The sequence below is a fragment of the Podarcis raffonei genome, chromosome 7 (assembly GCF_027172205.1).
Source record: "Podarcis raffonei isolate rPodRaf1 chromosome 7, rPodRaf1.pri, whole genome shotgun sequence".
Classification (NCBI taxonomy): Eukaryota; Metazoa; Chordata; class Lepidosauria; order Squamata; family Lacertidae; genus Podarcis; species Podarcis raffonei.
This window is the reverse complement of record NC_070608.1, coordinates 39821700-39838331: the sequence shown is the minus strand read 5'-3', so window position 1 is coordinate 39838331 and position 16632 is coordinate 39821700. Positions and strand designations below refer to the sequence as shown.

Genomic DNA, 16632 nt, shown 5'->3' with positions numbered 1-16632 from the left:
GGAGCAGTGAGCTGACAGTCTTACTCCTGCTTTCTCTAGAATGAATAATAATTTTCAGGGATTTCCCCATGTCATTAAAGATTGACTTAATTATTTGTTAGTTTCATTAATAGTTTTAATAACTTTTTAAAAAACACACTATTCAGAACAAAACTGCATGGAATGCAAGAGATCCATGGCTGGACTCTATTTCCACTTTTGGCTAAACCATCTGCAGAATCTCTCAAATTTGGATCAGAACAGAGATGCTCGGAATATAACATTCCTTTTCTGATCTATATCCCTGAGATATGATTTGCCATAATGTATAACACAAGAGGTACTAACAGCACAGAAAGAATGGGTTATATGACCCCTTCTCCCTAGCATTAATGTCCAAATCCTACTGCTCTACTCAGTTTCTTTGAACTAGAAGCACTGGAAATCCAATCTCAGATCTCCCATATCTCATGTTGTTTGGCCCTAAGTAAGAATGCAAGTGAAGTACTCAACTCTCATTTCTAAAATAGCAAAATCATAAATAAAACACAAGTTAAGAAGTGAAGAATCAAGAGCTAAAGGTGGAGGTTGCATTTGAAATTCCTGAATAATATTTTAAGGCATTGAAGTCAATTGTACATTAAGTACAATTCATCTGGAAAACCTCCTTATAAAGTGCTATGAAGCTAAATGACAGTTATGCATGCACACAGTTGTAAAACTGAGATTCTTAATAAATTTCATCTGCCATAAAACATATATTATTAACATTTATTTTTTTAAAAAAAGTATTACCTAATATTAATCCCACCATTGTGCTTAAATAGCCGGTTCCACTACCCAGATTAAGAAAAGACAATCCTGGTTGAAGTTTCAAAGCTTCCATGACTTCAGAATAAATGCAAGGTGCTGATAAATGTATATTTCCATGCTTCCAAGCCAAATCTTTATATGCATTGTCCCTATAGCCTTCCAGGTAGTAGTCACCACGATCAATAGCTCTGAAGGCTTGCTCCACTCTGTCAGTACGAATATATTGTGCTTCTTTCAAGTTATCAATTAAATCATCATTGTCTTCTCCTGCACTCACAGCTCCTCCCATGATGATTTTCTATAACAATTCAATTAACTCCGGCAACACATTGGCAGGCCCTTGTTTGACGTTTCCATGTAGAAGGGAATCCAATCCTGTCAGGTTCAATACTGCTTTGCAAGAGGCTCCTAAAAGATTTTTAAGAGGACATGCTTTTATTTTCACAGGTTATTAAAAAAAAATCTAATTGAACACAGGGTATGGAAGCTAATAATATTAATTTGTGCCTAATATTTTGAACAATGCAAGTATGAATCAACCCAAGTGTTTGGTGTACAACTAAAGTTCTTATTGTTTGTAACCATGAGCCCTAATAGGTCAAAGTAATCCATACCAAATGGAGCAAGGTCAAAACAAATGTACATTTGATTCTCAGGTAGACATAGCGCTATTAAAAGAAAGGAGCACATCCATATGAAATACACAGGAAAACACGCCGAGAAACAGAAACAGAAAAGGAAAAAAGAAAGTTGTTTCAGTGCCACAGTACCAACAATCAATACAAAACATGAGTATAACACTATTGTGTTATTCTAACTGAATATAAGGATGCACAAGTTGGCACTCAGTCTCCTGTCTAAATCGCTACACCCACTAAAAGGAAAACATAGGATAAGCCCTGGATTGTATGGTGATTTTTATTCTATTATCAAAGCTAAATGTCCGGGGGAAGGGCAGAGACTTCATGCAGTAAAAGGTTGGGTTGAGTCTTCAACTGCCCTGAGAAAAGTATCTTGTATTGTTCTTAGAAAAAGGACAAAGCCAAAGAATGTAACCAATCTCTAGTTTTGTTTCAAGGTCGGTGCAGGGAGAATTGCACCAGCTAACAAGGTACAGCGAAACCAAAACAAGACACTTGTTTGATTCACTCTTTAAAACCCAGTTAGCATCAAGGAGCTTAATTATCCAGTTTTCGTCTACAGTTTCCCCCCTGAAAACTCTGCATATTGTATACTATTTATCTTTCAATTTTCCATGGAGCAGCAGCAGCTACTTATGCTTGGTAGTGAAGGGGCAAATATGACATGTAAAACTTGCAATGAGATAAATTAATCTTGTTCGTCCTGAAAGGAAAGTGATTTATTTTCAAAAAGAAGTTGAGCTATATTCTTTTCGGTTCACACATTACATTAGCTTTTAAACAACTGTTGGCTGCTCAGCCAATGCATTGAAGTATGGATTATGGGGGATGCATTGAAGTGTGTGTGGGCAGAATAGTACAAGAGAGGCAATGACAACATAAGGGCCAGCTCCAGGATTATGCCAAGGTTATTATGATTATGCCAAGGTTGCAGGTTTGATCCCTGTAAGGGGCAGCTGCATTTCCCTGCATTGCAGGGGGGTTGGACTAGATGATCCCCTGGGTCCCTTCCAATTCTACAATTTTATGATTCCATGATTCTTCTATGATTCTAGGACTGCCCCTACCACAAAGGACATTGGACATGACCTGCCCTGTGGGAAAGAAGAAGAAAGATGGAGGCAGGCAAATATAACATCAGGATGAATACAGAACAAAATCAAGGTGGCTTATAAACAAAATGAAAACCTGTAACTTATATAAAGAAACTTAAAATGAAACTTTATAACAAATAAATTCAGACAAATAATGTTATTATATATAATAATACTAACAAACTAGTATGCATATATATATCAATAAATAGACAAACAATTAAGTACATTATTTTGGGCAGGAGACAAGGGTGCATGATCATATTTATAGCATGCTGCAACAAAATTCCTTTATTGATTGAAAAATACATACCTTACAGTCTTCCAAAATGCAGCAATACAGAGCCCCCAAATAAGTTTTCTTCTGACAGTGATAATTTGTTCCCTTATGCCCTTCAATATCTGCCACTGAAGAAGACTCCATAGTCAAAACATGCCTCAATTAGACATTGACATCTGTCTTATGCAATTTGCACTTACCGGTATATACATACATAAACCCGTCAATATTACTATATATGAACATGTTATTGGCCGCTTGGCTAGGAGATGCAATTATTTGTATAAAGTTTCAAAATGTTACAGGCTTATATTTTATTTATACACCACACTGAGTTTGTTTTGCATTCATAAGTACTGGTCAGGCATTAATTATATTTCTATGTGACAAGGCTGGAACGTGATTGATTAAAGGATAGAAAAGTTCATTTTTATAAGAACGCTTTCTCTTGGCCACTTTGCATCCTCCCTTACCTGTTTCTCCTTATAATTATAACTGTATCTGCCATTCCTCCAAAGAGCTTAGGGTAGTATATATGGTTCTTTACCTATCCTATGAAGTAGATTAGGGTGAGTGGGGATTTGAACCAGGGTCGCTTTGATCTTACATTAATGCTAACTACTACATCCTGCTGGCTTGTAACACATTTCTATGACATTTTTTCCTCAGCCTTACTGCTCAATTGCAGTTGTCCTGGGATCACTAAAGTAAAAGAAAGTGCACTCTGGCTTTTGACACTGGCACTGGCAGGCTGCAGCCCCTGCTTTACAGAAAGATTGTGGCAAAGAGATGACCGGTTTGATCTCATACAGCAGCCGAAGTGCATGCTACTCCATCCCTGGCAGAAGGAATCCACTGTTCCAATTGCCAGTTGCCTCAGGACTGCAGAACTGAGGGGATCAAAGATGATGAGGTGGGGATGGACATGCAAGTATTAGAATCTATTGGAAGCTTAAAGGATCATCTGTCTGATACAGATCTTCCTTCATCTGCATGTCTATTCAATGCCAAATCTAAAGTTTGATATGAAATGTGTAATTTAAAGGTTAGAGGTTGGTTCTGAGATTCCCAAAAGGCTCCTAGCTATCTCAACTACCTTTCATAATACAGGCACTTGAGGTAAAATACAGAACACTGATGTCTAATTTATTATCCTAAAGAAGGGTAGTAGCATATGCAGGAAAATGCATCTGCCTATAACTTTAATTATAAAATCAGTATTATAGGGGGTACAAAGATTGCCTAGCCATACAATATGAATCAATCTCTCAAAGTTATAAATATAAATAAATAATTTTTTATTTATATCCCGCCCTCCCCAGCTGAAGCCGGGCTCAGGGCGGCTAACAACAATAAAATAAGGCAACATTTTAAAATCATTTCATTAAAAAATTACTTCAAATCAAATTGATGGCAACCATTGGGTAGAGTTCTGTGAAGATTGCCAAAGGAGGGAGTCAGGCTGTGCCCTGGCCAAAGGCTTGGCGGAACAGCTCTGTCTTGCAGGCCCTGCGGAAAGATGTCAAGTCCCGCAGGGCCCTAATCTCTTGTGGCAGAGTGTTCCACCAGATCGGAGCCACAGCCAAAAATGCCCTGGCTCTGGTTGAGGCCAGCCTAACCTCTCTGTGGCCTGGGACCTCCAAGATGTTTTTGTTTGAAGATCGTAAGTTCCTCTGCGGGACATACCAGGAGAGGCGGTCCCGTAGGTTAGAGGGTCCTAGGCCATATAGGGCTTTAAAGGTTAAAACCAGCACCTTAAACCTGATCCTGTACTCCACTGGGAGCCAGTGCAGCTGGTATAGCACCGGGTGAATGTGATCTCGCAGCGAGGACCCCGTAAGGAGTCTCGCTGCTACATTCTGCACCCGCTGGAGTTTCTGGGTCAATCTCAAGGGCAGCCCCACGTAGAGCGAGTTACAATAATCCAGTCTGGAGGTGACCGTCGCATGGATCACAGTGGCTAGGTCAGGGTGAGAGAGGTAAGGAGCCAACTGCTTAGCTTGGCGGAGATGAAAAAATGCCGCCTTTGTTAGGCTCTCAGCACAACATGGAAGAATGCCCCATATATTTTCCCCTATAAGATTCCTCCATTTGCATTGGGAAGGGCACCTATCAACCCCTCAGCATGCATTTTGAATCCACCCACACAATTTCTCCAGATAGGAATGCTAAGTGTAGGGACTGCTCCTAAATACGTTTGTTAGTAACTAAAACCCTAGGCTGGAGAAGCTGGCATTACCAGTACTGGAACAGGGCTTAAGAGGTTGCAACCTCAAATACTGTACAATCAAATCCTAACAATTTTGTATCCTTTTAACTATTCTCTAATTAATATTCATTAACCAAAGCCCTATTTTGTACTAAAACAATCTACTTGCTGAAATAAAAAGGGAATCACTTACCTAGAAAAATGGTAATTCTAGGAAAAAGCCTTCTGGCCTATCTTTCCTTGGCTGTATTTTTCTGCAAGTATCATCATCACAGAATTACTGTAAAATAATAAAGTGAATTATTTTAAAGCATTTATAAACTGTTTAATTTATAAATTAAAAGGGATATAAAAGCAAGTAAAACAAATTCAGGGGATTCAAACACATAAAACAGGGTCCAATCTTATGAGTCAGGGACCACCTGGGCACCACAATCTTTACAAGATGTCTGAAGCAGCCGATGGTTGCTCAGCCACATATTGCAGAGAAAGGGGCTACCACAATACAGGGACACAGCAGGGGTGGAGGGAACTATTATTATATATTGAATTTATATACCCAGGGGTCTCAGGGCAGTTCATGGAATAACCACTGTGAATAACAAGCTGTGGGCCAAACCACTGAAAGTGCTTTATCTACATTATCAGATCATGTCAATGAAAAATAGATCCCATAAAATTGGGCAAGATGTGTTGGGACACCTCATCTAGCTTTGTAATTATGGTAACATGGCAAACATGTCACAGCAGGCCTCTGTTGGTTCCAACACTATTCTTGGGACATGTGTCAAAGGACCCTTCACCACACAGAAAAGCACTGATGGCCAGGCGCTTGAGAATGCAAGGGAGGCACCAAAGTAAGTCTTCTTTGCCACCTTCACCTCTTGCAACAGGCACGACAATAGGCACATGTACAGTCAACCTCACACTGAATCTTATGCCACTTGCATTCTAGCCTCACAAATCCTGTTTCATATCTTGGAACATCCTGGGGGAGAAAAGGGATGGTTCCAAAGTGTCAGAGTGGGCATTCAGCGGCAATCATATCAACTTCCCGGCACATCTTGTCATTTCATAGACAGCCCAAAGAGTCAACAGAATTTCCAGTTCTGGCTTCTGGAAAATCCCGCAAAGCATTCAGGAATTCTTTGGATTCTGCAAATCCCTAAGGATGAATCATCCTAATGGGTCCTACATCTATGCATGAACAAACTACCCCAGATAATCATCTAACCACAATTCTCTGTCTCTCTCACACCCACACACCAAAGACTTTCGTATGTGCTGTGTCAATTACAACTTGGGACAACCGCATGTTTGCCACAGAGGCCATGAAGACCTCAGTTGGCTCAGTCAAGGTAACTTTAGCATGGATACTGTTGACTTCCAGTACCAGCGTCCTGGGGTTCTTCTGCATCACACTTCAGAGCACTTATGCCAGATTATTCAGGTATGCGACTGGGCAGCAAGCTGGGTGGCATACCAACAGCCCGAATTTGTCCAAACAGAAGATACAGGCACCTGTATGCCACCCAAGTGTGGAGAGATTTCAATGATGAAACTTCTATGGACTAGAGTTATTTGGGGTGCTGCTGCTGCAAATAAAGCTAAAATATACATATCTGCCTGCATACAGTCACAGAAATCAGACATGATTTATTTAAACCTTTAAGAAGATCAACTTTCTAAGTTTCTAATTCCTGTATTCCTGAACAACCATGCACACTAATTAGATGCCACAACAACTAAAACATATGTTTGCAACCAAAGACACACTTTATGCTACCCAGGACAGTCGACAGTCCAGGACTATAACCTAAAACTCCTGAGCATGAAGCCCACATGCAATTCAAAGTACATAGTTTATATCTGCTTATCAAGACAATTATAAAATAATTATAAAATAATGTGTTTGATTTGCACAATGCTAAGACCAATAAGCGAGAACACCTACCTGAATACTAAAAGTGGTCAAAATTCTTTACAAGGGCTAGTAGTTATTATTACTGGGCAGAAATGCATTACTTTGAGTAAATGTTCATCTGCATTATTTGGAATCTAAATAGTCCTAATTTGCACACTAATTAATACAACATATCATCTATTGCATCTTATGTATCATGCCGTGTGTACTGTGTCACAGACTTGTACAACTGATTTTAACTTAATAGGCAGTATCCAATACCAGCGCAAAGGATGCTTGTGCAAGAGAATATCCTGATACTTCCTCTTCTACATCATAATCCTGTGTGCCTCCCTATAGCTTCTCTCAGTGTTGGGTAACACCCTACCTCTCAGTAAAGGTATGCTGGAGGGGAGAAATCAGGTAGAAAAACCTTTCATGTGCATAGAATCTGAGTTATTTTGACTTCTTAAGTGCTCAGTATACAGCCATGACCATGTACCAGCTACTAAACATTTACCGCATACTGCAGCATGCACTGCAGAATATATCTGCCTACTTGTTTATCATTTGTATACCAATTATGTTTTGCAAGCACATATTTAATTCTGGAATTTTAAGGAAAACTGACCTGAAGAGCAAAATTTCATAAGACACAATAAAATAGTGATTTGTGAAACCCTATTTATAAAAAGTGCATTTCTGTACTATTTAGGAAGCACTAGGTAAAGATACCCCTGATCATTAGGTCCAGTCACGGACGACTCTGGGGTTGCACATTCATCTTGCTCTATAGGCTGAGGGAGTCGGCGTTTGGCCGCAGAAAGCTTCTGGGTCATGTAGCCAGCATGACTAAGCCGCTTCTGGCGAACCAGAGCAGTGCACGGAAACAGCATTTACCTTCCCACTGGAGCAGTACCTATTTATCTACTTGCACTTGACATGCTTTTGAACTGCTAGTGTTTAGGCATTTGTTGCTAGTACATGGCTTGTTTTTGTTCAGCCTACAGTCGTACTAAAAACCAGTTTTAACATAACATAAAAGTAGGTATTTTAATTTACCAGCTTTTGGAAAGTACCATCAATAATGTGATCATGTTGAATGCTAACAATACTAAAGTAAGTGTCTATGGAAAGAAAGCTATCAACACTAACAGTTATAACCTGATACACAGTGTGCACAGCCAAATGAAAAACAACACCAGAGTCTAGAAACAGCTACTATTTGATACAAGTTAGAAACATACAGATTGAATTACATTAAGTTTCTAATTTTGTTAAAGATGTCCCCACAATAATCTCTTGAATAGTAAAGATTGCCAAGCAGTCCCAAAGGAGAGCTGACTCTTCAATGTGCTTTCACCTTTTTGTTTTCCTTATCAATAGATGCTGAATGGGCAGGGTGAGGTCGGAGAAAGAATTATGATAATATCCATACTTAGACCAAAGTTGCTTTTTGTAAAAACACTCAGAATCAAATACAATTATTACAAACACAACTTCCTTTGTTGTTGTTTTAAAGAAGAAGTATCCCCATATGAACTATGTTTTCTTTTACCTATTGTTGCCATTCTTTAGTAAAAACTGGTAGTTAAACTTGCTTGAAACATGTATTTCCCCTTCTGAGTTAAAAGCACCTTAGGGGGATATTTCAGTAGGAAAACTGCATGAGAGGAACAGGTTAATAAGCTCATCAGCCCAGTGCCAACCCACCACAACAGTCTGCTGCATTCCTGAAGCAGTGAGAGATGAGAACCAATGTGGTGTAGTAGACAATAGCAACGGACAGGGATGGGAGAGACCCAAGTTCAGAACCCCCATGGCCTAATCTACCTCACATTAATAGCTCCAGTATTGTGAGGATATGAGTGAAGGACTGATTTCTATTCTGAGGTCCTTTAAATAAGTGAGGAATAAAAATTATAACAAATAACACATAAAACAGATACCGCCATAGCTTAGAACAGAGGTCAGCAACCTAAAGCCCATGGGCCGCTAGTGGTCCGCGGAGGTTGTTTGACCAGCCCATGAGCCACCCCCAAAAGAGTGGCCCGCTTGCGCGCTGTGCAAACAGCCCTGCCAATGATAGAAAGTCCAATCTTGCAGTGCTATCTGCTTCTCCTGCATTATGGGGAAACCCACAGAATGACATATTCTGTACATTTATTATAGTGCCCACTAGACTGGTACACTTTCATACAATAGTACTTGTGATTAGCACTGTGCATGAGATTCAAATCACCACTCATTCATGGAAGTTATCATTGGTAAATGACTTTTTAAATCTTCCCATTAAGAAGTCAATATGGTTTTATACAAGTCATCCTCTTTTGTTGAATAGTTAGCCCAAAGTTTAAATCCTGTAGTGATGATGATGATAATAATAATAATAATAATAATAATAATAATAATAATAATAATAATTTATTATTTGTACCCCACCCATCTGGCTGGGTTTCCCCAGCCACTCTGGGTGGCTTCCACAGAAACCAAAAATACACTAAAACCACACATTAAAAACTTCCCTGAACAGGGCTGCCTTAAGATGTCTTCTGAATGTCAGGTAGTTGTTGATCGCTTTGACATCTGATGGGAGGGCGTTCCACAGGGCGGGCGCCACTACCGAGAAGGCCCTCTGCCTGGTTCCCTGTAGCTTTGCTTCTCGCAATGAGGGAACCGCCAGAAGGCCCTTGGCGCTGGACATCAGTGTACGGGCAGAACGATGGGGGTGGAGATGCTCCTTCAGGTATACTGGGCCGAGGCCGTTTAGGGCTTTAAAGGTCAGAACCAATACTTTGAATTGTGCTCGGAAACGTACTGGGAGCCAATGTAGGTCTTTTAAGACCGGTGTTATGTGGTCTCGGCGGCCGCTCCCAGTCACCAGTCTAGCTGCCGCGTTCTGGATTAGTTGTAGTTTCCGGGTCACCTTCAAAGGTAGCCCCACGTAGAGTGCATTGCAGTAGTCCAAGCGGGAGATAACCAGAGCATGCACCACTCTGGCGAGGCAGTCCGCAGGCAGATAGGGTCTCAGCCTGCGTACCAGATGGAGCTGGTAAACAGCTGCCCTGGACACAGATTTGACCTGTGCCTCCATGGACAGCTGCGAGTCCAAAATAACTCCCAGGCTGCGCACCTGGTCCTTCAGGGGCACAGTTACCCCATTCAGGACCAGGGAATCCTCCACACCTGCCCGCCTCCTGTCCCCCAAGAACAGTACTTCTGTCTTGTCAGGATTCAACCTCAATCTGTTAGCCGCCATCAAACCTCCAACCGCCTCCAGGCACTCACATAGGACCTTCACCACCTTCACTGGCTCTGATTTAAGAGAGAGGTAGAGCTGGGTATCATCCGCATACTGATGAACACCCAGCTCAAACCCCCTGATGATCTCTCCCAGCGGCTGTATATAGATGTTGAAAAGCATGGGAGAGAGGACAGAACCCTGAGGCACCCCACAAGTGAGAGCCCAGGGATCTGAACACTCATCCCCCACCACCACTTTCTGAACACGGCCCAGGAGAAAGGAGCGGAACCACTGTATAACAGTGCCCCCAGCTCCCAGCCCCTCAAGACGGTCCAGAAGGATGTTATGGTTGATGGTATCAAACGCCGCTGAGAGATCCAGCAGAACTAGGAAACAGCTCTCACCTTTGTCCCTAGCCCGCCAGAGATCATCAATCAGTGTGACCAAGGCAGTTTCAGTCCCATGATGAGGCCTGAATCCCGACTGGAAGGGATCCAAATGGTCCGCTTCTTCCAGGCGTGCCTGGAGTTGTTCAGCAACCACTCGTTGAATCACCTTGCCCAAGAATGGAAGATTTGAGACTGGGCGATAGTTGGCCATCGTGGCCACATCTAAAGATGGTTTTTTAAGAAGAGGTTTAATAACCGCCTCTTTCAGCGGGTCTGGGAAGGCTCCCTCACGGAGGGAAGCATTCACCACCCCACGAAGCCCATCACCCAGTCCTTCCCGGCTAGCTTTTATAAGCCAGGATGGGCAAGGAGACAAGTGGTTGGTTTCACTCGTCCAAGCAGCCTGTCCACATCCTCGGGGGTAACAGATTGGAATTGATCCCATACAACTTGACTATATTGATATTCTTAGTACTTAGTACTTAGTACTGCAATTCTTTCTACCAGATAAGCAATTTGGGCCAAGTATATCCAATATTCTTTTAATCTGTTAACATATGATAGCATTGTGTCATACACTTCCTGAATCTGTGAATGTGCTCTCTTATCTAGCTGCACAATGTTTAGAGGGCAAAATGCAGTTCAAACATTTTCTCCCTATATTTAAGAAGTTCTGTTAATAAAAACTTTCATTTTCTAGTTGCTGGTTAGGTGTTGTAAACTAGAGGGGTTTTTATTTAAAAAAAGAACCAATATTATTCCTGGACTCATTTATTAACACAGATTAAAATATGCATTTGCACACACAGTGAGATGCTCACCAGTCCATCACCATGACCACCAACACCAAAATTAACTGAGTAGGAATGATGTGCTGTTAACGTTCACCAAACAGGATTTAGATACTGTTGATATCAAATGGCACATATTGCAAAGCCCACAAATGACAGCATGTGGGGAAAATATGCCTAATCTAATGTGTTTCAGTCAGAAAATTAAAATAAACCCCACAATTAACAATGTATTTCACTGGAATGCCTCTCTACCACTCTCTCACACACACGCTCACATACTGTTAGAAACAGATATGAAAGCTAGGAGCTAAATGGCACTTAAAACTAGGTTATGGGCACAACAACGGGAATGTCTAGGTTTGGTGTTTTTTTAACAAGAATACAAAGCTGAAAATGAATGACTTGCTGCTAAAACATTATGTTCATTTTTCATATGGTCTAGTCATTCCTCTGCCCACCCCCCTAATATCCTTAAGAGGGTCTCCTCTCTAGTCTTTAGAGAGTAGCTGGAAGTGGGGAGGCAGAAAAAGGTACTCCTTTTCTTCCACTCTGCAGTTTTAATCTGAAATTTTAGGTGCAGTACTGCGGTCAGAGCTCAGAAACTACTTGCAATAATGAAGTTCCCTGTCGCAAAATGCGCCTAGAACAATGGGAGTTTCAAACACTGCACACTCTCACGCTCTCTCTCTCTTTCTCTCTCTCACACACAGGGACTACAGATCCCCCTCCATTTCCACAGGAAACAAAATGCACCTACTGTGCTGTGTAGAAGCAGGAGAAAGGTTATGTGGGTAGGTGGACAAGTATACATGTGTTATGATCCATACTGCTCCAAACCCACCTTCTAAAGTTCCTCCTTTGCTTGCTTCAGGCAGAGCAAGAAATAGAAATGATCCAACCTTTGAGAACACATGACAATTTAAGACATTTTTTTAAAAAACACCCACCCTGAAATGACTTAAAAGTTAAATGTAATTAAATAGACATTTGGTGCCTCTGTGGGAGGTGGGATTGTAAAAACAAAACAAAACAAAAAAATCAGCTGTTTATGAATCACTGCTTATGACTGATATATACTGCAGATAAAGAAGAAACACACACACAAAGAGAAATGATCTACCTGAGAGCAAGTCTGTAAACTAAACACATATTTAATGGGATAAATTTGCAATGGAAACTCCTTGGGATTCTCAAATATTTAGGCTGAAATCCTAACCTTATTTACCTGGGAGTTCCTTTGAATTCAATAGGACTTACTTCTGAGTAGGCATAGTTACAACTGCATTGTAAATTGCTGTGGAGAGATAGGGGAGGAAAATGAGGGTTTTTTTTAATAAAATAACCAACCACCCAGAGTAACACAGTTGGTCAAATGCATGTTTTGATTACACATTCAGAGCCTATTAACGTTCATTCAGAAGGAACTCACATAGAATTCAATATAAAACTGTCAAGGGTCGTTAGGATAACAGCCTAAATAAACTTGAACAACTATTCCATACTTCTCAAAAATAGTAAGCAGTTATACATATTTAGTACAACTTTGCACTCTTTAGTTTGATCCTAGAATTTATATGGCTTTTGTATGAGGCTCAGAAATACCATTCAGAAGTTATTCAAGAGGCTTTCTGAAAACATGATGTAGCAATACTGTAAATAATAATTTACCACCCAACAATACTGCTATTGTACAGATAACCTTCAGGGATGAATAATCAAATATTGCTGACTCTCTGTATTATAAACTAGAGAGAGAGAGAGAGCAGAACTAATTACATTCTAATTGATTAACATTATATGGCTTTTTAAATGTGTTTGTAGGAGGGGAGTTATTGGTTTATTTTTGCTTTACTGTGTATTTTGTATTCTCATTTGTATTTTTCTGTTGTGAACTGCCCTGGGATCTTTGGATGAAGTGTGGAATTCAAATTTAACAGTAATAATTATTATTATTCCCAAAGCTTTTAAGTATACATTCATGGCACACAAGGGGAAGTAAAAATAAACACATTATTTTAAGCATTTTTCTGATATGCAACTGCTTTAGTTCCATAGTCAGAGAAAAACCAGTTCATATGACTGTAAAAATCAACTACAAACCACAATTAATAAAAAGCAGTTGTTATAGTCCGATTGTAAAATGCATGTGTTTTCATAAACTGGGCCAGCCCTTAAGAACCAATTAATTATTGGAAAGCCTTCCATGGGGGGGGGGCGCATTACTATAGGCTTATTGACATCATCATTTACTGTTGTGACAATGACTTATTTTGCTTCTTCTATTATCTATTATTGGTCAAAGACAGGGTGATACAACCTTATTTATTAATAATATATTAAGTCATGCATCTGTCATTACATTAAACATTGTTTAATGTTAATAGTCCTAAAACTATTTCAAAACTTAATTGAGGCTGTGAAATATGAAGTCTCTATATCTCTTGTCATGCATCTTTAAACAGCTTTATTTGTACCTTTACTATTTTACTGATTTCTACCCAGAAGCAGGACAAAACTATTATATTACAGTGGTACCTCGTTTTAAGTCCACCCTGTTGGTCATCCATTCCATGGAACATCCACAGCAAACCCGGAAGTACCTGAACAGGTTACTTCCGGGTTTGCCGCTTGAGCAGAAGCGCTAAACTGCTGCACGCGTGTGCGCAGAGCAACACTCTGTCGAGCGCCCCTTTGATCCAGCGTCCAGGGCTCTGGAACGGATCCTGGACTCAAAACGAGGTACAACTGTACTAGTTTCCAGAGATAACAAGAATAGCAATCACTATTAACACACTGTACCCATCCATTCATATAGCTCAGAGGTGGGCAACTTCTTCAGCTTGAATAGTTAGATGCCCCCAGCCAAGCCCAATAGTTCAAGGCAGCCATTCTCAGTAGCAGGAATCTGGAGGCCTATTCTCCTACTGGTGACACACATTTCTTTCATCAAGAAACTGAATGAGGAGTTGCCCATCGCCTGCCTTTAAACCCAAAATTCTCATTGTGAACATTGACCTGACTTGTCCCCAATATCAACTTTTGTACTGGAGAACTAGAAGGTAGTCAAAGTCAAACTAATTTTTAAAAGGTATCTAGGAGGATTCAGGAAATTATGGGTCAGTTGGCAGAACTTTGTTTCTGGGGAAACTAGTTGGCAAGCATGATTAAAGATGAAATTAACAAGCATACTGTATAGAAGGACAAGTTTGAAGAATATTCAACATAGTTTCTGCAAAGTTATTCCTGCCTTACTAACCTAGACACAACTTTGTCATTAAGTGACAAACTGACCGGTGTGGCCATGAGCAACACTTACCTGTACACCAGCTATCTGGACCATGATAGACTAGTGATGGAAAAACAAGATTGCTTCAATGTGGTCTGTGCGGACAGGTTAAGCATCATCCAGAAGCTCCAGCTAGTGTAGAATACAGTGCCTAAACTGAAGGGGGCAGATGGCCAAAACCATGTTACACTTCTGTAAAAAGATCTGCACTGCCTGCCCATATGCTACCAGGCCAGGTTCAATAATAGAATCATAGAACTGTAGAGTTGGAAGGGACCCCGGGGTAATCTAGTCCATCCCCTTGCAATGAAAAGCCCTGGACACCTTGTGTCCAGGATACCTTAACGACCGCTTGAGCCCTTATATTCTGATTTGATCATCAAGATCACCTGGAGCAGTGCTGTTAGTTTCCCACTATGTTTCAGAAGTCAAACTGGCCTCCATTAGAAATTGGGCATTTCATGCTGCCAGTCCCATGCTGTGGAACACTCTTCCAGCAGAGAAGCAGCAGACAACCTCATTGCTAATTTACAGGAGTTTTTTGAGGACTTAAAAAAATATGAAATACCTATTCAGTGGTTTAAACTTTTTAAGATAAACCGATAATTTTTATAATTATTTAGTACTGTGTTTATGGCATTTTATAAATGTTGTTGTACACCATCATAATTTTTTTAATGAAAGGCATTCTATACAATATATATATTTATAAATATTGCTGGAATTAAGACATTTGATTGTGAAATATGTAAAACTAGCAAATTCTCAGACATGACTTCAGGTTTGTTTAGCTGTAATTACTGCATCATGAGAAAATGCAAGTGAGGTCAAGTCTAAAAATAACAGAAGACCACATTCCTGGCATTTCTAGCTATATATTTACACACAATTGGAAACATTTTTTTCTCCTCACTCCTTTTGTTTGCAAAAAAGGCAATCTTGTCTAAATGCCTTCAAATATTCACAGATACTATACAGAGGAAAACTTAAATGAAACTCATCAAGACCTTGAAAAACTGCATAAAAAGGCACTTGCAGTACTAGGCCTTAAATTAAGCAACATTTTAAAAAACAAAAGACTAAACAGACATCCTATCATCAAATTATATCTGCTGGGCAGGGATAGAATTACTATTAAATTCTGCTGCACCAGCAAGACATTATGCTGGTATAGTGTATTCACACCAGTGTAATATTACTGTCTTGCCAGCAGTATAACAACACTGACACAACTACTATGCTGGCAATACCAGCACAAGAAGAAAACGTGGTCAAAACGGGAGTGTGGAAGGGAACAAACAAAAAGCGTAGCTAGAATCCTACACTCATTTCCAACGTCAGTCCTGCACCTGGAGCCAGTGTAATAGTATGCCAACCAGATAGGTGATGTAAAATTATCTCACTGAATTCAACAGAGAAGCTGAGGTGACTGTCCCTTACCCCCTTCTCTTCTACCAACCATATCAGACAAAAAGAGAAATAAAGTTATGATTATGCACCCAGCTGTACAAATGGTTCAACTGGTTGCAAACCAGTATGTTTTTACTTACTATAACTTGTATACAAGCTCGTTCAGGAAGCCTATGAATTTCGAAATGGAAACTTGAAATTCATATTCATATTCTTCCTCCCTGCATGTTGATTTCAACAATTTCAAAGCTCAACTTTTGTGTCCAGATTTTCACTCTTTGAAATATGGCAACCCTAACTTGTGACTTTAGGCATTGGGCTAGGAAGAAGGTAATGTGGACTTGATATGATCTAAGTTCTACAGCAGGAACACCATTAGTATTAATCACACTGTTCCATGCATGGATGATGTGGGGTTGTTATCAGAAGTGAGGTTATGGCGGGGGGGGGGGGGCAAAGACGACAATGCTTTTTGGTAGCCAAGAGCGAATATATCATTGCTATGTTGCCTCTTTCCCCCCTGATTTCTTCATGGATGTTTTCCTCTCAGGCCCTTCATGTACCTCTTCTGTCTGGAACATGACAAAGCA

General features: G+C 40.2%; 1 protein-coding gene across 12 annotated transcripts in view; it reads right to left on the bottom strand.

The window, feature by feature from the left end:
- PCMTD1 (protein-L-isoaspartate (D-aspartate) O-methyltransferase domain containing 1) overlaps positions 1-16632 on the bottom strand; it is a 34023-nt gene that overhangs the window by 15338 nt on the left and 2053 nt on the right. For 4 of the 12 annotated variants that reach the window (XM_053396182.1, XM_053396191.1, XM_053396193.1 and 1 more), the window contains exons 2-4: positions 5210-5296; positions 2841-2935; positions 775-1200 (exon numbers count right to left, since the gene is read on the bottom strand). In XM_053396182.1, the coding sequence (XP_053252157.1) occupies positions 775-1081 (307 nt within the window). In that variant the 5' untranslated portion in view covers positions 1082-1200; positions 2841-2935; positions 5210-5296. Of the gene's footprint in view, positions 1-774; positions 1201-2840; positions 2946-5209; positions 5297-12187; positions 12207-12571; positions 12641-14662; positions 14790-16632 lie in introns of those variants that run through there. The other 8 variants (XM_053396184.1, XM_053396183.1, XM_053396185.1 and 5 more) reach the window with 8 other exon arrangements.